Source organism: Lepidochelys kempii, chromosome 5 (genome assembly GCF_965140285.1).
Source record: "Lepidochelys kempii isolate rLepKem1 chromosome 5, rLepKem1.hap1, whole genome shotgun sequence".
In the NCBI taxonomy this organism is placed as follows: Eukaryota; Metazoa; Chordata; order Testudines; family Cheloniidae; genus Lepidochelys; species Lepidochelys kempii.
This window is the reverse complement of record NC_136384.1, coordinates 129,301,372-129,324,819: the sequence shown is the minus strand read 5'-3', so window position 1 is coordinate 129,324,819 and position 23,448 is coordinate 129,301,372. Positions and strand designations below refer to the sequence as shown.

The following is a 23,448-nucleotide window of genomic DNA, read 5'->3' as shown; positions in this document are numbered from 1 at the left end:
GTGCACGGGGAGGGGGGAGACCCATGGTGTGGGGGGATGTGCACGGGGAGGGGGGAGACCCATGGTGTGGGGGGATGTGCACTGGGGGGGGGAACCCATGGTGTGGGGGGATGTGCACGGGGAGGGGGGAGACCCATGGTGTGGGGGGATGTGCGCAGTGGGTGCAGGGGAAGACCCATGGTGTGGGGGGATGTGCACGGGGGGGGAACCCATGGTGTGGGGGGGATGGGTGCAGGGGGAGACCCATGGTGTGGGGGGATGTGCGCAGTGGGTGCAGGGGGAGACCCATGGTGTGGGGGGATGTGCACGGGGAGGGGGGAGACCCATAGTGTGGGGGGATGTGCACTGGGGGGGGGAACCCATGGTGTGGGGGGATGTGCACGGGGAGGGGGGAGACCCATGGTGTGGGGGGATGTGCGCAGTGGGTGAAGGGGGAGACCCATGGTGTGGGGGGATGGGTGCATGGGGAGACCCATGGTGTGGGGGGATGTGCGCAGTGGGTGAAGGGGGAGACCCATGGTGTGGGGGGATGTGCACGGGGAGGGGGGAGACCCATGGTGTGGGGGGATGTGCGCAGTGGGTGCAGGGGAAGACCCATGGTGTAGGGGGATGTGCACGGGGGGGGGAACCCATGGTGTGGGGGGGATGGGTGCAGGGGGAGACCCATGGTGTGGGGGGATGTGCGCAGTGGGTGCAGGGGGAGACCCATGGTGTGGGGGGATGTGCACGGGGAGGGGGGAGACCCATGGTGTGGGGGGATGTGCGCAGTGGGTGCAGGGGAAGACCCATGGTGTAGGGGGATGTGCACGGGGGGGGGGAACCCATGGTGTGGGGGGGATGGGTGCATGGGGAGACCCATGGTGTGGGGGGATGTGCGCAGTGGGTGAAGGGGGAGACCCATGGTGTGGGGGGATGTGCACGGGGGGGGGAGACCCATGGTGTGGGGGGGATGGGTGCAGGGGGAGACCCATGGTGTAGGGGGATGTGCACGGGGGGGGGAACCCATGGTGTGGGGGGGATGGGTGCAGGGGGAGACCCATGGTGTGGGGAGATGTGCGCAGTGGGTGCAGGGGAAGACCCATGGTGTGGGGGGATGTGTTCAGTGGATGGGGGGGAAGACCCATGGTGTGGGGGGATGTGCACGGGGAGGGGGGAGACCCATGGTGTGGGGGGATGTGCGCAGTGGGTGCAGGGGAAGACCCATGGTGTGGGGGGATGTGTTCAGTGGATGGGGGGGAAGACCCATGGTGTGGGGGGATGTGCACCTGGGGTGAATGTGCACACACAGGGGAAGGGCTGGAGGGGGTGGAATGCGGGGAACCCATGCTGGGGAGAGGCACATGCACACCACATGTATGTTTGTGGGTAACCCACTCCTGAGGGGATCAACTCACCTGAAGGATGGGAGGAGACCCCCTCACCTTGGATTGTGTATGGCAGAACCCCCTTACCTATGGCTGCACTCACCTGCGGGAGGGGGGGAATTAATGGGGGGTTCACACTGGGTGTGTGGGAGGGGACTCAGTCACCTCAGGACAGAAGGGGCGGGGAGGAACACATTCAGAGCTGCAGGAGAACCAGAATTTGCATCTTTGACGCTGGCAGACAAGGTGCCAGCTCATGCCAAGGCCCCAGGCCTTACTGAACAATGACAAATGCATAGCTGGAAACCAGTCTGGCTTACGTGTATCGTTTAAATAGATATTAGAGTTTTGAGAATGTGTTTAGACTTAATGGAATGCTTGTTGGATGCTGCATATATTAATCCTTATTGTATCTGTGTCCCATGTTATAAGGTAATGTTTAAATGTTTGCTCTGTCACCATAAAAATATTTGCTAAGACTGTAAATCCCACACAGTCAGAGGAGAAACATTACGAAAGGTGAAATACTAGTTTACCACAAAAGCTGTTACCACCTCCCCATCAAACGAAAGTCTACAGACATCAGACAAGCTGTTGTGGACAAAATACTTTGATTGCTTTGCCTGCACCCCGGAAGAGGGTAGGTGCCCAAGTCCTCATCCCCTCACAGTTGGAATGCTGGGGGAAAGAAATAAAAATGCCTGCTAAGGAGAAATTGGTATCTTTATGCTGTCTGGACTCTGAGAGGCAAAGATTTCTAAACACAAGAAGGAGATCCCCATGCCATTTCGCTTGGGTTACCCCTAAAGAACATAAAAGCTTATTTCTCATATAAGCTTATGTTACCTTTTGAACTGAAGATTGTACCTCATTTGTGTGTGTATATTTATGTCCTTTAACTTTGTAAATACCTCTCATTTCTTTTTCTTCATTAATAAACCTTCAGTTAGTGTGTTACAGGATTGGTTACAGGCTTTGTCTTTGGATTGAGATCGAAGTACTGTACATTTGACCTGGAGTAAGTGACTGATCCTTTGCGACTGGGAGTAACCTGAACATTACTCCTGGGGGAATTCTGCACAAATTCATGTTGCCCGCAGATGACTTTGCTTCCCCGCAGAAAAATGACTTTCTGACAGGAAAGCAAAGGGAAGCTGCAAGAGCAGTCATGCACCACTCCCTAGCTGCGCAGGTACATTGTTTCAGACAACCGGAACAGCTGGCAGAGCTGGGGACACTCCAGCCAGTGGCTCCTCCCCTGAGCTGGGCAGGGCCCCAAGGTGTTTCTGGGGTAGGCCCAGGCCTTGTGCTGTGCCAGGGTTGGGTGGAACCTAACCACTGAGTCCATGTCCTGGGGGTGGGGGCTTTGCTGGGTGATCTCCCACCTTGATGCAGCCTGTGCTCCACACTGCAATAGTGGATCCTCTGCATTTATTTATTGACAAATAAAACTTGCAGAATTTTTAATTTTTTGGCACAGAATGCCCTCAGGAATAGAACACTGTTGTGATATGTGGCATAAGCAACCATCTATCACAAAGTCCAGCTTGCCTAGGCGGCAAGATAGAGAATGCCCAATGGGACTGTCTAAGACTCCATGATAAGTCTGTTAGAGTGCTTTTGGAGTTCACATTTGTTACTGGGTTGGTAAAGAAAACACAACAGTTTCAGGTTTTTGACCTGCTTGTTGACAGTCTGCCCTGAGGTTGGCACTCAGGGTCATGAGCCACTCCAAACAGTGTGACAACATCCCATATAAAAGTTTACCCCTCCCCCGCCAAAAAAAGGGGGGGGGGACGGTCCCAATTGGAATGCCAAGTCAGGTTTGTGAAATTTTCCACAGGAGGGACATTTTTAAAAATTCCATGGCAGTCAGGGAGCCAGATCTGGCAGTGAGCAAGGCAGAGTGACCAGCTGGTTTTCCATCAGATGTTTTGATGGAAGTGATGTGTTGGCCCAGCACTTTTCAGTAGTATCAAATCAATATTTTCTGACAGAAAACTAGGCCAGCGGGATACTTTCAAGTAACTCTAGCACCAGTCACCTCAAGAAGCATGCGGTAAAAAGAGGGTTTGAGGCACTCAAATGACCACAGTCCCCATGAAACCGAAGTCATGTAGCCCAAGACACAGCAGGAGTGTGAGGTGCTACCCCTTAGGGGAATGCATTGCGGGATGGGCTGGGGGAATGGTGCAGGAGACAGATGACAGGTGTAGAATCAGGTTGCAGTATCTGCCAGTGGATGCGTAGGAGGGAAAGGCTCGATGACTGGGATGGCATGGGTAGGAGCTGCATGCATAAATAGCAACAAGAAGCAGGCATGCTTAACATTGTTCAGCGGTGACAGAACTCATTAAGCAACAATTGCCTTGTTTACTTCTTATCTCTGGCTAGTATCAGCTGTTCAAAGTTCCTGCGTGCTGCACCACAGAATACCTGGGACCTTCTTTGTGTCTTTATCCATGGGGATCCCACTGATAATGCACATACACCTCACGCATGCAAAGATTGCTGTCATTTCTCCACCCATATGCACTGGAGCCCCACATCTCATGCCTCCCAACATGAGGGCAGAATGGCCTCAAGCATCTCTCCATTCCCTCTGCTTGCCCATGGCAGGAGATCAGAACTTGGTAGAGTCCGCTTTTTACCCTGAAGTGCCCTCGCATCTCATCAATTTTGTAAATGTTATAATTATTGTAATATTAGTTATTCCTATAATTAGTTTAGAAGATTGATCTGACTTAGGCAGAGAAGCCAACTCCTGGGCATCTGTACAACTGCAAATAGCAAGCCTTATTTGCTAAATATGACAGCGCTATGAGATATAGTAACAACATTCATTGACAAGCTCTCTGGAAGTGAGCTGACTGGCAATCTACCATTCCAGAGGGACAATTAGGAGCCAGAATTTCCCCCAGAGAGCCCTGAACACCTCTGATACAGCATCTACATCAATGTCTATAGACATCACCATGTGATGGGAAACACGAGGGATTCCCAGAGCAGTCCAAATGACTACAGAAGATTTCCCCTTCAAAGGTTGAGGTCACGGTGAAATGTTATCCAAGGGGTTATTAGAAAGCAAGTGAAATCTTAACTCTCTCTCTATATATATACTGAAGATGTATAGTTTAGACTTCCCCCATAATTGTTTTCAAAAGGATACCATACTGATTTATTTAACAATGCAAAAATAGTAAGAGGTAGTTCTCATCATGAACTAGCTGTGAAATATTAAATTTTACCTCATTTCTCAGCATCTAATTAAAAAGTTACTGCTACAACAGTAGCATGCATATTGGCAGCACAGGATTGCAAGCCCAGCCAAAAACACTTCAGAAGTACAGTTCAGAAGGAAGACAAACCCATCCCTGAGGTTTGGATTTATTTTGTTGTTCTTCTGACTCATGCTAAAAGCATGAGTCACCAGAGCAAACAGAACAGGTTCTAACTGTTTTTAATCTTAGTATCCTGGTTCTACATACAGAAAGCCTCTCTCCCTTTGGAGACCAGACAGGTCCCTTATTCCCAGAACAGATTTGACAACATAGGGGAAGCCACTTACTTTGCTTGGCTGACACTTCTGCTTCAGTCATTTTCTCCCTAACCCAGACAAACCAAATAAGAAAAGAAATAGTGCCCTTCTGCTTCAAGGGCCTCCCACTACGCAGCAAGAAGCATGTGGTTTTGAAAGCACTAATCTCAGTCCCCTGGCTGAAATATCTGATATCTAGCTCCACTGTTTATTCCTGGCTATATCCCACTGTCTTGTAGACAGGGACATGTTTTTATTGTGAAGAGGTGTTTTTTTAACTATAGAATTTTCTCCTGTTACTTGCCAGAGTACACCTCCCCAGAGGGTGAAGTCCAAAAATAAAATGCCTAGGCTATAATTTGCTCTTAGGGTATGTCTACACTACGAAATTAGGTCGAATTTATAGAAGTCGTTTTTTTTAAAATCGGTTTTATATATTCGAGTGTGTGTGTCCCCACAGAAAATGCTCTAAGTGCATTAAGTGCATTAACTCGGCGGAGTGCTTCCACAGTACCGAGGCAAGCGTCGACTTCCGGAGCGTTGCACTGTGGGTAGCTATCCCACAGTTCCCGCAGTCTCCGCTGCCCATTGGAATTCTGGGTTGATATCCCAATGCCTGATGGGGCTAAAACATTGTCGCGGGTGGTTCTGGGTACATATCGTCAGGCCCCCGTTCCCACCCTCCCTCCCCCCGTGAAAGCAAGGGCAGACAATCATTTCGCGCCTTTTTTCCTGAGTTACCTGTGCAGACGCCATACCACGGCAAGCATGGAGCCCGCTCAGGTAACTGTCACCCTATGTCTCCTGGATGCTGGCAGACGCGGTACGGCATTGCTACACAGTAGCAGCAACCCCTTGCCTTGTGGCAGCAGACGGTACAGTACGACTGGTAGCCGTCATCGTCATGTCTGAGGTGCTCCTGGTCGCCTCTGTGAGGTCGATCAGGAGCGCCTGGGCAGACATGGGCGCAGGGACTAAATTTGGAGTGACTTGAGCAGGTCATTCTCTTTAGTCCTGCAGTCAGTCCTATTGAACCGTCTTATGGTGAGCGGGCAGGCGATACGGACTGCTAGCAGTCGTACTGTACCATCTTCTGCCGAGCAGCCATGAGATGTGGATGGCATACAGTCCTTCTGCACCATCTGCTGCCAGCCAAAGATGTAAAAGATAGATGGAGTGGATCAAAACAAGAAATAGACCAGATTTGCTTCCCCCTCTCCCCTGTCTAGGGGACTCATTCTTCTAGATCACACTGCAGTCACTTACAGAGAAGGTGCAGCGAGGTAAATCTAGCCATGTATCAATCAGAGACCAGGCTAACCTCCTTGTTCCAATAACAACGATAACTTTGGTGCACCATTTCTTATTGGAACCCTCCGTGCAGTCCTGCCTGAAATACTCCTTGATGTACAGGCACACCCTTTGTTGATTTTAGCTCCCTGAAGCCAACCCTGTAAGCCGTGTCGTCAGTCGCCCCTCCCTCCGTCAGAGCAACGGCAGACAATCGTTCCGCGCCTTTTTTCTGTGCGGACGCCATACCAAGGCAAGCATGGAGGCCGCTGAGCTCATTTTGGCAATTAGGAGCACATCAACCACCACACGCATTATCCAGCAGTATAAGCAGCACCAGAACCTGGCAACGCGATACCGGGCGAGGAGGCGACGTCAGCGCGGTCCCGTGAGTGATCAGGACATGGACACAGATTTCTCTGAAAGCATGGGCCCTGACAATGCATGCATCATGGTGCTAATGGGGCAGGTTCATGCTGTGGAACGCCGATTCTGGGCTCGGGAAACAAGCACAGACTGGTGGGACCGCATAGTGTTGCAGGTCTGGGACGATTCCCAGTGGCTGCGAAACTTTCGCATGCGTAAGGGCACTTTCATGGAACTTTGTGACTTGCTTTCCCCTGCCCTGAAGCGCATGAATACCAGGATGAGAGCAGCCCTCACAGATGAGAAGCGAGTTGCGATAGCCCTGTGGAAGCTTGCAACGCCAGACAGCTACCGGTCAGTTGGGAATCAATTTGGAGTGGGCAAATCTACTGTGGGGGCTGCTGTTATGTAAGTAGCTCACGCAATCAAAGATCTGCTGATATCAAGGGTAGTGACCCTGGGAAATGTGCAGGTCATAGTGGATGGCTTTGCTGCAATGGGATTCCCTAACTGTGGTGGGGCTATAGACGGAACCCATATCCCTATCTTGGCACCGGAGCACCAAGCCGCCGAGTACATAAACCGCAAGGGGTACTTTTCGATAGTGCTGCAAGCTCTGGTGGATCACAAGGGACGTTTCACCAACATCAACGTGGGATGGCCGGGAAAGGTGCATGACGCTCGCATCTTCAGGAACTCTGGTCTCTTTCAAAAGCTGCAGGAAGGGACTTTATTCCCAGACCAGAAAATAACTGTTGGGGATGTTGAAATGCCTATATGTATCCTTGGGGACCCAGCCTACCCCTTAATGCCATGGCTCATGAAGCCGTACACAGGCAGCCTGGACAGTAGTCAGGAGCTGTTCAACTACAGGCTGAGCAAGTGCAGAATGGTGGTAGAATGTGCATTTGGACGTTTAAAGGCGCGCTGGCGCAGTTTACTGACTCGCTTAGACCTCAGCGAAACCAATATTCCCACTGTTATTACTGCTTGCTGTGTGCTCCACAATATCTGTGAGAGTAAGGGGGAGACGTTTATGGCGGGGTGGGAGGCTGAGGCAAATCGCCTAGCTGCTGGTTACGCGCAGCCAGACACCAGGGCGGTTAGAAGAGCACAGGAGGGCGCGGTACGCATCAGAGAAGCTTTGAAAACCAGTTTCATGACTGGCCAGGCTACGGTGTGAAAGTTCTGTTTGTTTCTCCTTGATGAAACCCCCCGCCCCTTGGTTCACTCTACTTCCCTGTAAGCTAACCACCCTCCCCTCCTCCCTTTAATCACCGCTTGCAGAGGCAATAAAGTCATTGCTGCTTCACAGTCATGCATTCGTTATTCATTCATCACACAAATAGGGAGATGACTACCAAGGTATCCCAGGAGGGGTGGTGGAGGAGGGAAGGAAAATGCCACACAGCACTTTAAAAGTTTACAACTTTAAAATTTATTGAATGACAGCCTTCTTTTTTTGGGGCAATCCTCTGTGGTGGAGTGGCTGGTTGGCCGGAGGCCCCCCCACCGCGTTCTTGGGCGTCTGGGTGTGGAGGCTATGGAACTTGGGGAGGAGGGCATTTGGTTACAGAGGGGCAGCAGTGGCAGTCTGTGCTCCAGCTGCCTTTGCTGCAGCTCAACCATACACTGGAGCATTCTGGTTTGGTCCTACAGCAGCCTCAGCATTGAATCCTGCCTCCTCTCATCACGCTGCCGCCACATTTGAGCTTCAGCCCTGTCTTCAGCCCGCCACTTACTCTCTTCAGCCCTCCACCTCTCCTCCCGGTCATTTTGTGCTTTCCTGCACTCTGACATTATTTGCCTCCACGCATTCGTCTGTGCTCTGTCAGTGTGGGAGGACAGCATGAGCTCGGAGAACATTTCATCGCGAGTGCGTTTTTTTTTCCTTTCTAAGCTTCACTAGCCTCTGGGAAGGAGAAGATCCTGTGATCATTGAAACACATGCAGCTGGTGGAGAAAAAAAAAGGGACAGCGGTATTTAAAAAGACACATTTTATAAAACAGTCGCTACACTCTTTCAGGGTAAACCTTGCTGTTAACATTACATACATAGCACATGTGCTTTCGTTACAAGGTCGCATTTTGCCTCCTCCCACCGCGTGACTACCCCCTCAACCTTCCCCCCTCCCTGTGGCTAACAGCGGGGAACATTTCTGTTCAGCCACAGGCAAACAGCCCAGCAGGAATGGGCTCCTCTGAGTGTCCCTGAAGAAAAGCACTCTATTTCAACCAGGTGACCATGAATTATATCTCACTCTCCTGAGGATAACACAGAGAGATAAAGAACGGATTTTGGTTGAATGCCAGCAAACATACACTGCAATGCTTTGTTCTACAGTGATTCCCGAGTATGTGTTACTGGCCTGGAGTGGTAAAGTGTCCTACCATGAAGGACGAAATAAGGCTGCCCTCCCCAGAAACCTTTTGCAAAGGCTTTAGGACTACATCTAGGAGAACCGCAAATGCCAGGGCAAAGTAATCCTTTCACATGCTTGCTTTTAAACCATGTATAGCATTTTAAAAGGTACACTCACCAGAGGTCCCTTCTCCGCCTGCTGGGTCCAGGAGGCAGCCTTGGGTGGGTTCGGGGGGTACTGGCTCCAGGTCTAGGGTGAGAAACAGTTCCTGGCTGTCGGGAAAACCGGTTTCTCCGCTTGCTTGCTGTGAGCTATCTACAACCTCCTCCTCATCATCATCTTCTTCGTCCCCAAAACCTGCTTCCGTATTGCCTCCATCTCCATTGAAGGAGTCAAACAACACGGCTGGGGTAGTGGTGGCTGAACCCCCTAAAATGGCATGCAGCTCATCATAGAAGCGGCATGTTTGGGGCTCTGACCCAGAGCGGCCGTTCGCCTCTCTGGTTTTCTGGTAGGCTTGCCTCAGCTCCTTCAGTTTCACGCGGCACTGCTTCGGGTCCCTGTTATGGCCTCTGTCCTTCATGCCCTGGGAGATTTTCACAAAGGTTTTGGCATTTCGAAAACTGGAACGGAGTTCTGATAGCATGGATTCCTCTCCCCAAACAGCGATCAGATCCCGTACCTCCCGTTCGGTCCATGCTGGAGCTCTTTTGCGATTCTGGGACTCCATCATGGTCACCTGTGCTGATGAGCTCTGCATGGTCACCTGCAGCTTGCCACGCTGGCCAAACAGGAAATGAGATTCAAAAGTTTGCGGTTCTTTTCCTGTCTACCTGGCCAGTGCATCTGAGTTGAGAGTGCTGTCCAGAGCGGTCAGAATGGAGCACTCTGGGATAGCTCCCGGAGGCCAATACCATCGAATTGTGTCCACAGTACCCCAAATTCGAGCCGGGAACGTCGATTTAAGCGCTAATCCACTTGTCAGGGGTGGAGTAAGGAAATCGATTTTAAGAGCCCTTTAAGTCGAAATAAAGGGCTTCACTGTGTGGACGGGTGCAGGTTTAAATCGATTTAACGTTGCTAAATTCGACCTAAAGTCCTAGTGTAGACCAGGGCTTAGTCTGATTTGTTATTATAGTTTAATATTTTTTATGCATAAGAAAGGTTAAAAGCCATTATGTTTACTGTATGTGGTTTTATATAAAAAGCTTACGTATCTCTTTCCAGAAGATGCCGGTTTTGATAGAGGCCAAGTGTATAAAATTGTAGCTACTCGGTATTGCTAAAGTAAATTTTTTTCACTAGTCCCTACGTAGATAACTGGAATATTATAGGCAGTGCTAGCAGCAGCTTCTATAATTAAAGTTGCCCAACACTTCACAGTATAAGGTTCCATTTTAATTGCTTGTACTGTAGTCAAAACTTTAACCAGTTATGCTGAAGATTTATATACACCAGGGGTCTCCTTCAGGCCAATGATTTTGGGGGAAAAGTTTCCACTAAACCAGTTGAGCCATTTTCACAAAGCAAGTTAAAGAAAATTATGCCATTTTGCCCATGGTAAGAAGATTCTTAAGATGGTTTTGCAGAGAAGGTCTAGCACCTCTAGATTTTGCAACAGAGCCTGAAATTTGGCAGGGGGAGGCTGTGACAGAGTGCTGGGAGCTAGCACCTATTGAAATCCCAGGAGTAGGTAGCCCCATCAGAAGGCTCTTCCCCCAGCCTAAGGGAAGGAGGCACTAAAAGCCAGGGTTCATATAAAGTTGGGGGATAACAAATGACAAAGCAGGAACGGGAGTGTGGGTTACAGGGTCAAAAGCAGGGAGCCAGAAAGGGACACCTGAACAGAGAACCACGGACAGCGCCCACTGCTCCTCGAAAGCATCCAGGGAGCCAGTGGACCCGGCCCAGAGGAACTCTGTTTGGATACATGATCTAAAAGAGGAGTGGAAATAGGCCCCATTGTCGCAAAGCTCCTCCCCATCCAGCATCCTCCTCCTGGTATGGTGGATGGCAACTTCATGGGGCCACAGATAGGGTGTGCATAAATCAGGAGGTGTGAGTAAAAGTGCAACCTGGTGAAGAGGCTACTTGTGAGTATTAGAAGGCAGATCCAAGAAGAGCACCTTGCACTTGTAGTAGAAGGTGGTGAGGTTTGCAGTAGTTGCTAGTTACTGTGGGAGTTTATTCCACAGTCTCAGACCAGTCTCAGAGAAAGCGGTCTTCTGCACAGATGAGCTCTACTGTTAGGGTAAAAAGGATGATTGTGCCAGAGTTGTTGCCCATGGTCTTCAAGGCAGAACTTTGGGCAATCATTTAAAATGTACTAAGTATCAGAGGGGTAGTCGTGTTAGTCTATATCCACAAAAACAACAAAGAGTCCGGTGGCACCTTAAAGACTAACAGATTTATTTGGGCATGGGTCAATGTACTGGGTCAAGACAGTTTACTGCTTTGAAAATGAGGCCCAATACCTTGAATTTGATTACTCCTTAGAAAGCCAGTGTAGAGCACAGGCCTGATGTGCTTGCAATAGCCAGTGTTGCTGAGGAGGTGTATAGTAGTGTTCTCTATAAGCTGGAGTTTAGTATGGGCTGATAGCTGCATGGCCAGGTATATTGCATTGCTGTAATCCAGACAGGAGCTGACAAGTATGTAACACTGAGGCATGGTCATTATTTACCGGGATGGGATGGAGTTGCCTAGCCAGGAACACTCATTAACTCGTGTCCATTAAATAAGGCCTGGGACAACACACAGGACAATTGAAGTAAAACAAAGTATTCAGGGAGCACATTCTATTCAGTACACTAAATAAGGCAGCAGGCCTGTGGAAAAGCTAGTATGTTATTATGTAATTTAGGGCTGTAATGCATGCGCCCAACAGGGATGAATTAAGGTTTCAGAAGCAACCTTAAATCAGGCATTCCTAAGCTTTTGAGTTCTTGACTTTACAACCTTAATATTCTTTTAATGTAGTTTTTTGGATGTAATTATTGATATATTCTTAATGTTACATAGTGCTCTTCATTTGGAGAGCTGTGCATTCTAGAACCACAGCAAGACTGAAAAGAGTCAATCCTCCAGGAAAAGAGAATGAACTAACCCTGCAAGAAATGGATCTTCACTATTCTTTCTTTCCACCAAGTTGCTGGTTGGTTCTTGATCCCAAAATGAGGTGAGAGAAAAGAGGCCTCATGCCTGTCTACTTAAACACCTTTTACATAGAGTCTAGTACTTGTACTGAATCCTGCCCCAGGAACATCCAGTTCTGGGGGGGCCTAGGTCAACTCTTGACATTCAGTATCCTAACATTTTAACCCCAATATTGCTAATGGTGTTGAGAAAGCTATTTTGAATGATTCCAGCACCATTGTCAACCGCTCCATTTATGTATCTCCAGACAATATTTTGACATGCGCATATTAAAATGGATGGTTAAGCTAGAACATGTTCTCCTCCTGGAATGGGTGTATCTAGTTCAAACTAGATTCATTTTGGATAAAGACACAGGGCCCTGTCCTGCCCTTGTGGGCACAGCGAAGACTTCCATTACAATCAATAAGATTGCTTCTGCTTATTCAAGGGAAGAACAGGGTCCTCCCTGCATAACAAGAGTGACCCATAACATTGTTTTGATTAATTGGGCGTGCATTTGCCAGTAGAAAGTTACTGAGGCAAGAACAGCTATCCAAATGCAAGCAGACTAACATGGCTCTAGGAGTTGCCCAAGTCAAGGCATACATGAAGTGGACCTGCACAGCTGTTTTACTTTTGCATTTGAGAGCAACAGACCAGTCACTACCTGCAGGGAGGAGCTCTCTTCTACCTCAATTGAGATTAGTATCGCAATTCAATTACTTGTGTTTGAGGTGAGCGCTGCACTGAAGGAGGGAGGCCCTGCCCCCCTCTTTGGGTTGCCCTATTGCTAAATTCCCCTCCATTAATCAAAATGGCTACAAAACTACACATGGACAATATTCTATATTAGTTTAGAACAGGGAGATCATTTGCTCATCTGAAAGAGGAAGAATGTTCTTTCATATGTACTAGCCTTGTAGTCCTTGAAAAATTAAACAATTGTGCATCTCATGTTAATTTTGATTTACGTTTTCAGTCACTTGAGTTTACAAATCATTTCTACAACAGGAAAATGTTTATATTTCAAAACTTGGGTAGATTAAACTCATTCAGTTCAGAGTTTACACATAACCAAAATTAAAATTTAGGACAGCCCAAGCACAGAAAGTTTCAGGGCAATGAAGACTGGGGGCCTTGTCTACATTTAATATGCAGCAAGCTGGGGTATGAATGGACATGGCACTCGCCTATCATGCACTAACAGACCATGTGGACCCAGCTACCACAGACTATAAAGTTACAGTGGGAGTACACCAAACGGCACTACAGAACTTATAGTGCGTGGAAGCTGGGCCCACATGGCCAGTTAGAGCATAGCACTCAACTAGCTGTGTAAGCAAGCCCTGGATGTTTACACTGAAACACATACCAACTGTCACAAAAGTATACACACAAAGCTTTGACTCATGTTAAAGCAAACTTAAGTAAATGTTATCTCACAGCTAAGGCATATACAGATTATAATATGTAATATCCCATAATAGGTGAGCATTTTCACTAACTCACTTGGATAACTGCAGCAGAGACTAAGGGCAGGTCTTCACTACCCGCCGGATCGGTGTAGTGATCCATCTATCAGGGATCGATTTATCGCGTCTAGATGAGACGCGATAAATCGATCCCCGAACGCGCTCCCCATCGACTCCGGAACTCCAGCTCGCGAGAAGTGGAAGTGGAGTCGACGGGGGAGTGGCAGCGGTCGACTCACTGCCATCCTTACGGCCAGGTAAGTCGACCTAAGATATGCCAACTTCAGCTATGCTATCTGCGTAGCTGAAGTTGCATATTTTAGGTGGACCCCCCCCCCCAACCCAGTGTAGACCAGGGCTAAAGGTTGTAAGTCACTTGAGTCCTTTCTGAAGAAATAAATGAAGAGACACTAGGTTTCATATACGTGTATTTAAAATGTAAAGCCAGCATAAAAGTTACATTGCTTATAATTATCAGTACCTAGTTCAGTTATAAGAATGTCATTTATTAGATTTAAAAAAAATTCTTTTCCCCTCTGACAGTTTAGTGGTCATACCTGCTCATTAAAAAGATTCTCCATTACAAGAGACAGATTTGGAAAAGCCTAATACGCAAGCTTCTTTGGTATTTCCCATGTAAATTCTTCTCTTCCAAAGTGCCCATAATATGCAGTCTGTTGATATATTGGTTTCTTCAAATCCAGTTCCCTGCATAAAAAGTAACAGAAGTATTTTTTTAAGTCTACCACTGCAAGAGAAGATGCAAGTATATTAGTGTATCAAGATACTCTGATGCCCTCCCCAGACAAACAAGGGGAATGATTTTAACTGATAGTGCAAACTATAATCTCTCCTCCATTAAATCATCCAAATTTACAAAGGGAACAGCAGCCACAGAATGGATTCAGGGTCCATTTATAGCACCTGAAAACCAAGAGCAGAGTGCCTGAAAGTCTAACTATCAGACACAATATCAGTATGCAGCTAGTAGCAGAAACATTTGGATCACCTTGCTCAGCCACAATGTTCACAAAATGTGCCTATGGACTTGAAATGTTTTTCTCCTATGCCTGTGCAAGTCTGTGGAAGGACACTTTGTTCATTTTAAATGTAACATAGGGTATATTCAAATGTAGCCATAAGACAGTCAAAGCCAGATCATATCCTCATGTAGGAAACATCCCGGAAAGGACCCTATGAAGGACAGTACTTCCACACTAGTAAATCTAAACACTAAATACCAATTTTCACAATGAACATGGGTTCTGCCAGATGAATATTTTCCAAACCAGCTAGTTTTTGTCTACACTAGGCTTTAGACCTGATAACAGCCATCAGTGGATAGATGCCAGTGTAGCTGCAATGGTGCAAGACACTACCGTGACAGGCAAAGCAACTTTTTGCAGGGGTGGAGCTTAACCCTGTTTGCAACCAAGGTAAATTGCACTAATGCAAGTCTAGTGTAATGAGGGTTTACCGTGCCTACACTTGGGGTTTACAGCTACTGGAATGGTCAATCTCTGATTTAAAAATTTTATTAAAGCTAATGTTAAAAAAAATATACACTACATAGGTTGAGAAAAGAGTGTTTGTACATCTGGGTATAGTGCTTAGATTATCCACAAATATAAAGTTAGTTTTTTAAAAGTCATATGATACATATAGTACATAATCAGCAATAACCCAAATTAGGTGAATAGATTTAACAATACAGTTTAGATATTAGAATCCGAATACTCGTGTACATCACTCATGAAAAGCTGCACAGAGATTTGGTTGTAGAAAGTAAAGTATATATCAATGAGTGGAGGTTGTCCCTCAGTAATTGGGAATTAGGTTGGTTGTCCATTTAGAAAAATACAATCCATGAGGAAAGTATTTGTTACTTTCCTGACTGCGCTTCTCATTGGCACTCCAGCTCATCCCTCCCAGTATTGCGGATGTCCGGTGATGTGTTCTATGTAGATGTCCCTCAACCACCTGATGGCGTCCAACACCATAAGTTGCCGCATCAGCCGAGAGTAGCGTTGACCAATTCCGCATTCTCTCAGTACTCACTCATTACTGGGGTCCCATGCACCGAAGGCTCTGATGATCAGTGCATGTGTCTGGACCTGGTAACCCTTAGCTCTCAAGGTTTCGGCCAGAGAGGCATATTTCTCTACACTGGACTTGTGTCCCAATATCAGCCAACGTCTGAATCAATATGGGCCATTACTGCATTTCTCTGTAATGTAAGTTTCATTGAATCCAGGCTCACTGTACTTGTTAATCTTTATTTGAAGGGTTTATGTTTAATATAGGAGATTTCTTACTCTACTGTTCTTAAGCTAATTTCCTCTTGAGCACCTTATTGTCCTGGCTATTGCCCAAGTCTTAAAAACTAAGGTAAAGTGGAACAAGTACCATGAGGATATACATTGATCTTCAAGCTGGAAAGAGGCTGTGTGGTCCAGAGCATGCAGGAGCCAATATCAGGACCACATACCATACCAGTACTTACGTTTGGACAAGACTATTTTAAAACAAGATGTACGGGCCTGATCCAAAGCTTACTGCAATCAATGGAAAAAATTCCTATTGACTCCAATACGCTTTGCATCAGACCCAATTTAGAAGATGCTAATACTTAAAAGGCCAAGTAAATGAGCAACAAAGCAGCAAGACTGTCAAAGGGTGGGGTTCCCTCAGCATGGATTCTTCATTGCAAACAGACCTCACACACTCCTGCATAGATTCAACATCATATGCGTTATTTACAATGTGCTATACAAGTGCTTGTCCCCCACAACATAAGGCTTTTACTTTCTCCTCACATACAGGGTGAGAAACAGGGAGAGATCTCATCTCTCTGAGATCATGGGTTAGCCTCAGGGGCGGCCCTAGACTAGCTACCAGCAACGAGATCTAGGCTGAGGTTTTTGGTAAACTGCAAAACATTTTGCCCCTTTTTTCCTTGTAATGTTTTTTTTTTTAACCAGAGGCTTAATTATTCGGTTTGTCTGTCCATCTGTCCACCCAATGTTTCTGAGATCAGATAAAACAGAGACATGAAATTTTCAGAATAGATTTGTACACAACAGCTAGATGATATTTCAGTCTGATTTCAAATAAAAATGCATTACAAATGTTAATTATAATTTTTATTATTACAAATCCAAAATCATCCATTACGCTATCCTGCTTTAACTGCCACTACCAACATACCCATTATAGAAAGATATAACAAAACTCTTCAATGAACTTTAACCTGTATTTACAAAACACTCCGAATAAAAAACACTCTATGCTCTTAAAACATGACTTTTCTCGCTTTAAGTTTTGAAAATTCAGTCACTAGTTCTTTTAGATCCAGTTTTCCAGCGATTTCATGCTCTACTGACACTGTGGCAAGTCCAACAAGTCTCTCTTGCACCATTGTTGAACGCAGATATGTTTTTATCAATTTTAACTTTGAGAAGCTACGTTCCCCACTAGCTATGCAAACTGGCAAAGTTAAAAGAATGTGTAGAGCTATAAAAATGTTTGGAAAACTGTCTGAGAGTTTATTTTCACAAACAAACTTCACAAAAAGAAAAGGAGTACTTGTGGCACCTTAGAGACTAACCAATGTACTCCTTTTCTTTTTGCGAATACAGACTATCACGGCTGTTACTCTGAAACCAAACAAACTTCAGTACTTCTTCAGGAGTGGAATGTTTCTTAAATCATCTTGGAAAAGCCTGAAGCTCACTACACAAAACTGTAGCATCAATGTCTTTTGAATTTTCATGAGTCAATGCCGACTCCAGTTTTAAACAAAATTCTCTTATCTGTTTTGCTGTTTTCTTTTGCAAGCTGTGGATATCATACAGAAAGCCAAATACTGACTCTAGCTGCTGCATCTGTTGAAATCTTTCATCAACCAAGTGAATAGCAGTATCAAGGACTGCAAAGTAGAAACTCACTTTGAACCTTTGTTTTGGGTTCTGAATTGGTGTGTCTCATCCTTCATACAAAAACTGCTGTTTCTTTTCCCGAATGCGAACTGGCTCTGGTTCAAACTCTGTCAGAAAGTCTATTTCTGCAGCAAGCTCGAGAGAATCTACCAGTGTTCTTTCAAACCCTTCATCACTTCTGAATTCCTCCAGAATATTTTTAGTTAGCTGCAGTTTTTGAATAGCAGAATGTATGTTCAAGTTCTTTTCCTGAAGCTGCTTACTAGTAAGGTTAATCTCGGAAAGGATATTATACCACAAAATCAGTGAAGTCACAAATTTGAACTTGGAAAGGCCATTTTCAAGAGCTACTGCATCTGGACATGCCGTATTGTCAGTTGATCTAGTAAAGGTAGTATCATCAGAAATTTCAGTTAGGGCATCATAAATGTTTCCAAGTTCATAGCAAAGGGGCTTCAAAGCATCAATGCAACTCTCCCATCTTATCTAAGTGGTTTCACAGTTAGAGAATTCATATGGCGAGTCAGAATCTCCCAATGGCATGTTGAGCCTGAGAAAAACACAAACACGTTGCACCAAGTCAAAGAAACTGCTTGCCTCCAAACAGCATGTAGCAGCATCATTGACAACCAAATTCAGAGAATGCGCACTGCAAGGAACGAAAAAGGCCCTAGGATTGATTTCCATCATTCTCCTTTGCACACTATTGTCTTTACCCTTCATATTACTCCCATTATCATAGCCTTGGCTACATAAGTTTTCAACAGATAATGACATTGTTTCAAGCTCTTGTAGGATAGTTTGTCATAAATGCTCCAGTCGTCTCCTTCAGTGGTACAAAACCCAAAAAATGTTCCTTTATGAGCACTTAAACATTATCTTCATCTACAGACTTTTCCATATCCACAAAACGAATGATCATCATCATTTGTTCAACATGACTCACATCTGGTGTACAGTCCAGTATTATTGAAAAGTATTTTGCAGAATGGACAGTTTCTAAAATTTTCTTTTTAATGGCATTTGCTAGGATTTGAATCAGTTCATTCTGCATATTTTTTCCTGAGTAAAGAACCTGTGTTTCATGATCAGTTATTTTACATAGAAAGAAAAGGAGTACTTGTGGCATCTTAGAGACTAACAAATTTATTTGAGGATAAGCTTTCATGAGCTACAGCTCACTTCATCGGATGGCATAAGCTTTTGTGAGCTACATCGGATGCATCCAATTAAGTGAGCTGTAGCTCACGAAAGCTTATGCTCAAATAAATTTGTTAGTCTCTAAGGTGCCACAAGTACTCCTTTTCTTTTTGCGGATACAGAGTAACAAGGCTGCTACTCTGAAACCTATTTTACATAGATGTTCCTTCATGACTGGATCAAACAAAGCTAGGTATTCAACAAATTTTAAAAAGTTTTCATAACCTGGAGTGTATAATTTTTTATTTCTGCTGCAGAATGCTAAATTTTGCCCACCAAGAACTCTCACTAAAGGAATAAGATGCTCTAATATTTGTTGCCAATATTCTTCTTTTTCCTTGACACACGTAAATTTTCTTCATCGATAGTTTTTCCTTTTTGCAATCATAATTCAAGTTCTTTCCAATTTTGAAAACATTCCAAATGTTCTGTACTTCTTTCATGTGAAGAGAGAATTGAAGATATGTTTTTCCAGTCCTTCAAACCATTTTCAATAAGTGATGTACCAATTGCTTGATTTCTAAACAACTTGCAGCAAAAGCAAAACAGAGTCCTTCAACACTGAATATTGTAACCAGTTTTAATTAATTTCTTCCCCATTAATGAGTTTCCTCTTGTAACGCTGAGCAGAGAATTTTCTTTGATTTCCATCCTTAGGGAAGGGAAATTCATGAACTTGTTTGGGTCCATGTTCCATGAGAATTTGCCGCACACTGTCATCACATTTGGGCCATGAACCTGGGTCCCCATACTGTAACTTGTTTGTAACTTCCTTATCCTTTCTTCCTTCTACTTCATTTACTTCAATTTCTGCATGTCTCTCTGAAGGTGAATACATTTTCTCCACTTCCATATCAGTCTGATGCTGTGAGTTGCCTTCATATAGAAGTAAGTTTCCACCATCTTGAGTTTGCAAACTGCTTTTTTGTGGATGTGAGCTACCCTCATCTCGAAGTAATATACCTTCATCTTGATATTCCAAACTGCTTCCATGCGGATGTGAGCTAATCTCCTCCCCAAGTAAAATTCCTTCATCTGGATGCTGTGAACTGCTTCCATCTTTATTTGGATTAAAGAGAAGATATTTCAGGAAGAATCCCTGCTGTTTTGCTTGGTCCTTTTCCTTCTCAGCCTTTTGTTTACAATACTCAGCTCCTGAGGGTTTTCTTTTTCCTCTTTCTGCCATTGGACATTTGAATATTGTTATGTACTGTGCTCCTGACTGCAAGCATTATAGCTGATGGCTGACACACCACATGGTTGGTGACTTAAACCACATTGCAGCCATCCCAACACATCTTTTCGCTGCTTAAAGGTTCAATGATTAGTAACATACACTCACTTACCTATTAAAACAATTAGTTACAGTTTTTACATGGAAATAAAATGACCTTTTTCAATGTTATTACCTGACACCAGTTGTTTGGAAAGTAATCCCCTTCCTCACGCTTACCCGCTTGGAGTATGACGTCATCACTTTCGTAGTCTATTAAGCGTTAACACTGTTACTTTTCTTTTATGGACCTTATTTATTACGTGAACCAGTTATAACAAAGAAAAGTTCATAATTATACAGTCCGATAATAATACTAAGGTTTAATAACACTTAAAGATACTCACATTTTGGATTTATAATGCTGAAAGACGTTATTCTTTATTCTTTGGCACCAAGAAACATAATTTACCAAAGTATTCGGTTGATTCTTAACCATCTAGCTGCGACGTGTGTTAAAATGACCTTTTGACATGTATCAACTTGCGATATCTCCACTCTACATGAATTTCTGGCTATGAGACCTTGATGTATATTCAAATGAGGTGTCACTAGCATTGCAGCTTTTGCCACTGGTGGATGTGTTTCATTGTGGCTGAGTTATTGCTTATCAAAATTGCGGAGTGGGTCATCTTGACCCTATGTCGCAAATTGAAAAAAATTAGCTAAAATGTTATTTATTTTTGCAGTAAATAAAAGTTTTGACATATTAATAAATTCTCAGAAATGTAGAGAAATGAATTATAATTCATATTCCCTCTGTACATGCATGGGAATTGAAATAATGACACCTCCGTTATTTTATTTGTATTTTTTTCATCTTTTTCATTTTTTTCCTCGAATTTGGCGCCCCATTTAGCTTGGCACCTGAGGTGACTGCCTAGTTCGCCTATATGGACGGGCCACCCCTGCCTCCTCTGTCTCTTTTAACTATCCCCAGCTGATGAGCTGAATCATCTTGTTAGTTGTTTAATCATCCAGTCCTTAACCAATTATCTCCTTAGTTTGGCCCATGTGGGGACACTTGCCGAGCACACAGAGTGATGAATAAGCCTTAGGCTATTTACACCCTGTCACAAAGACTCCAAAACTTTTGGCTCCTAGTTGATTGGAACAAATCACCTGTGGTGCTCAAAACAGTGAAAATGGTTTGTGAGAAAGGGATTAATCTAGCGATATGTATTAAACCATGTTGCATTGGATGTTATTAAATGAACAAAAATCACTCACGTCAAGAGGGTCTGGGTGTCAAAATAATAAAAAGAATATAATAAGAAATCACTGAAGTCATCAGCTTATCAACAGCAAGAGTGAAAACGGCAAATAAGAATTTAGATTGTACTAGCAGATTGAGTCCAGTCTGTGAATACTGGTGACGATCACAGGAAGGATATTACTTTCCAGAGTACAGTATGTAATAAAGGTGTCAGCTTAGGCTTGAGTGTCAGTGATTTTTCCTCTCTTGTTATCCTACTGTTAATTGAATTGTCTTGTTAGACTGACCTCCCACTTGGTAAGGCAACTCCCATCTTTTCACGTGCTGTGTATTTATACCTGCTACTGTATTTGCCACTCCATGCACCTGATTAAGTGGGTTCTAGCCCACGAAAGCTTATGCCCAAATAAATGTGTTAGTCCCTAAGATGCCACAAGGACTCCTCATTGTTTTATCTTCAGAAAAGCTAGAAAATGCTGTCCTCTGAAACGTACTACGTAAGTGATGATCTTACTCAACAGATCTGCTCCCTCTGTGTATACAAAGTTAACAGCTGACTGAAGAGTAGTATAAGATTTAAAGATACTGGCAGAAAGTTTCTCCACATTTTGACATTTTAACTTGGGGAAAGAACATTTTTTATCTGATTATTTAAGGTACATAAATAACGTACATATTTAAGGTACATATTATTTAAGGTACATAAATAACATAGCTATGGCTACACTACAGAGCTTACAGCCGCACAGCTACATTGGTGGAGAACTCTCCTGTTGACTTAATTATTCCAGCCCCCATGAGCAGTAATAGCTAAGTAGTTGGCAGGAGAAGCTCTCCCATGGCGGCGGTGTAACTTATGTAGCTTGGACGCGTGGTTTATTCATACCCCTGAATGATACAACCTATACTGACTTAAGCTGTAGCGTGAACATAGCCTTACTACTTCTGTAATGCATCCAGGTTTTCCTCAGATGCAATATATATGAAACTCCACAATACTGTTTATAATCCCCATCAGACTAGAACCACATTAAGGGTGCTGGACTGAAGATGTACGTGAGCAATTAAAGCAATATTTTCAAAATTCTGAAAGGGATTCTTAAGTTTATATTAGCACTTTACAAAGATAAGGAGTTCAAAACTGAAAACTAGGAGTAGAGAGGCAATTCCCCATAACAATTCACATCACAGGCACTGGCTTCTAATTTTCCCCAGGGGCGCTCAACCCCCTTTCAGCCCCGAGCCCCACCCCCATTTCATCCCTTCCCCCAGCTGGTGCACCCACAGAGTCAGTGCCTATGATTCACATAAAGAGTCAAATGAATCAGTGACCAAAGGTAAGTATTAGGGTCAGACTGCACCCCTCCTCTGTGCAAGCAGGCAAGTGCTGGTCAGGGAGCACCTACCCCCTTCCCTTTCTGACCCCCTCCAGAGGTGAGGGGCCAAGCACAGTCTTTATGCTCCCCTGAGTGCCAGGACTGCATTGGGCTAGTGTCACTAGCCACGCCATGGTGGAAGCAGTGTAAAAAATGGAATAGAGCAGCTTCAATAGCTGCACAGGGTTTCTCCCCCACCCACAACTGCTGTTGATTGGGTGACACCTTCAATGGTTTTTATAGTTTCAGCCACAACTGGATTTTGGCTTAGGGCTTTAAGCCAAGTCCCTAATAGTTTTACACAATGTTGTGATTGTTTCCCTGTGTTTATTATGAGAGCATCTAACAACTAAGGGTAGGGGGCTTACCAAATTTGCAGCCATGAAAATCACATCACAGCCCATGAAATCTGGTCTCCCCTGTGAAATTTGATTTCTGGTCACCTAGATCTGAAGACAGAGCAGAGAGCAGCAGCTGCTGGTGGGGTGCCTAGCTCTGAAGGCAGCGGCACCAAGAACAGCAGGAGCACCACAGAAGTAAGGGCGGCAACAGCATACCATGCCATGCCTAGTTCTGTGCTGCTGCTGGCAGCAAAACTGCCTTCAGAGCTGGAAGCCCGGCCAGCAGCTGCCACCCAGTTCTGAAGGCAGCACTGCTGAGAGCAGCAGCATAGAATCAGGGTTGGAAGGGACCTCAGGAGGTCATCTAGTCCAACCTCCTGCTCAAAGCAGGACCAATCCCCAACTAAATCATCCCAGCCACGGCTTTGTCAAGCCTGACCTTAAAAATATCTAAGGAAGGAGATTCCACCACCTCCCTAGGTAACGCATTCCAGTGTTTCACCACCCTCCTAGTGAAAAAGTTTTTCCTACTATCCAACCTAAACCTCCCCCACTGCAACTTGAGACCATTAC

The 23,448-nt window shown here is 45.0% G+C and overlaps 2 protein-coding genes across 15 annotated transcripts in view; both read right to left on the bottom strand.

Annotated features, from left to right (window-relative positions):
* Nucleotides 1-7,855: 7,855 nt before the first annotated feature.
* LOC140912150 (myb/SANT-like DNA-binding domain-containing protein 7) lies at nt 7,856-13,624 on the bottom strand. Its single transcript, XM_073346318.2, has 3 exons — nt 13,569-13,624; nt 9,099-9,702; nt 7,856-8,511 (listed from the first exon to the last, which is right to left on the bottom strand). Exons 2-3 carry the CDS (start codon nt 9,679-9,681, stop codon nt 8,426-8,428), a joined length of 669 nt encoding a protein of 222 aa, XP_073202419.1. The 5' UTR covers nt 9,682-9,702; nt 13,569-13,624; the 3' UTR covers nt 7,856-8,425.
* A 355-nt stretch (nt 13,625-13,979) lies between these two features.
* Nucleotides 13,980-23,448, bottom strand: part of LOC140911854 (S-adenosylmethionine synthase) — a 57,970-nt gene continuing 48,501 nt past the window's right edge. For all 14 annotated transcript variants that reach the window (XM_073345834.1, XM_073345832.1, XM_073345827.1 and 11 more), the window contains one exon: nt 13,980-14,239. In XM_073345834.1, the coding sequence (XP_073201935.1) occupies nt 14,096-14,239 (144 nt within the window). In that variant the 3' untranslated portion in view covers nt 13,980-14,095. The remainder of the gene's footprint in view (nt 14,240-23,448) is intronic.

Excerpts from the sequence above, each read along its gene's own strand:
- LOC140912150 (XM_073346318.2), bottom strand. The coding sequence starts at position 9,681 with ATGCAGAGCTCATCAGCACAGGTGACCATGATGGAGTCCCAGAATCGC. Across the intron at positions 8,512-9,098 it reads AGGCGGAGAAGGGACCTCTG|CTGCATGTGTTTCAATGATC; the intron begins GTGAGTGTACCT and ends TTTCTCCACCAG.